The sequence below is a fragment of the Octopus bimaculoides genome, chromosome 15, assembly GCF_001194135.2.
Source record: "Octopus bimaculoides isolate UCB-OBI-ISO-001 chromosome 15, ASM119413v2, whole genome shotgun sequence".
Classification (NCBI taxonomy): Eukaryota; Metazoa; Mollusca; class Cephalopoda; order Octopoda; family Octopodidae; genus Octopus; species Octopus bimaculoides.
The window spans coordinates 3,922,337-3,923,654 of record NC_068995.1 but is presented as its reverse complement, the minus strand read 5'-3'; the positions used below and the strand labels follow the sequence as shown (position 1 = coordinate 3,923,654).

The 1,318-nt window shown below is 30.0% G+C and overlaps 1 protein-coding gene across 1 annotated transcript in view; it reads right to left on the bottom strand.

Annotated features, from left to right (window-relative positions):
- The window catches only part of LOC106880764 (short transient receptor potential channel 6), a 71,212-nt gene that overhangs the window by 22,039 nt on the left and 47,855 nt on the right, over window positions 1-1,318 (bottom strand). Inside the window, exon 6 of the mRNA XM_052973437.1 lies at window positions 137-296. Within this exon, the coding sequence (XP_052829397.1) occupies window positions 137-296 (160 nt within the window). The remainder of the gene's footprint in view (window positions 1-136; window positions 297-1,318) is intronic.

Here is a 1,318-nt window from a genome sequence, read left to right as displayed (position 1 = left end):
TATATATATATATATATATATATATTTCCACACACATAATATCGTACATGCACATACACCGACGCACCATATATACTACAAATTATTATGAGGGGTTTATTAAGAAGCAATGTTATGTAGGTGCGAAGCTACTCACCAAATACGTAGAAAATAATGAATCCACGGACTACCCACGGTTCACTATTGGTTGTAGTATTTTTTGAAGTTGTGGCAATCAAAAGGAATACCAGAAAAGCCATATAGGAACACATATAATTCATGAATTTCATGAAAGGGCTTCTTAGTATCTCACCAATCTGTAATTAGAGAAATCAAATGTGTAACCATAGACAGTTTTTAACAATGGCATCAAAAATAAATTTATTTCATAACATATTCATTTAATTGTAGAAAAATGAGAAGAAATAAAAATTTAATTAACCACATATAATATATAAGTGAAATATCTCTAGAAGTTTCATTTGGGGAGGCAGTTTAGAAGAGAAGTGTCGTCTGATTTCAGCCCGAAAACATCTATGCATCTACCTATTTACCTACCAGCCTATCTTTCTACGTACCTACCTACCTATTACTATCTACTTACCTAACAATTTATCTATCTCTGTCTTTCCCTCTTAATGTCTCTCCATATATATATATATATATATATGTAGAATATTTTTTGTTAAACTACAGAGAGTGCAAGTTATAAAAAATCAATGATACAGATCGATGGTTAATACTATTACATAGAATTCCAATATTTCAGCGTTTCAGGGTTAGAGCCCCATCTGGAAATTTACTGGAGAAAAGGTGCCGATAGCTGACTTTTAAGAAACGTGTGTAGAGATTGTGTTCCTTTTATTTTGCTAATAACTGAATACTTATGAAACAATTTAAGCAATTTCATGGAGATACAAATGTGTTGGAAGTTACAGCATTTAAATATTAATTTCTCGGATTCCATTGTTTTTTTTGTTTTTTTTTTTCCTGTTAATGACTACACAGTGGTGAAATCGAAGTCTTTTAAAACTTACATAGAAATAAGAAAAAAACATATATCATCTTACTTTCAATTTTCTTATAAGAAAACTTCAGAAACTTTGCATCATAATAGTTTTTGGATGGCCATTTAAAACACACAAATAGTGTAATATTCACTTTTATTCTATTTGGAAAAGCTCTATATATTTTTTTTTTATCCAAGTCTTTTGTATTACAGAAATCAGAAATTGATTACATTTTGTATACATGATTTTTTGTTTGCGAATTATGTAAGTATCTGAATACACACACACACACACACACACACACACACACACACACACACACACACACA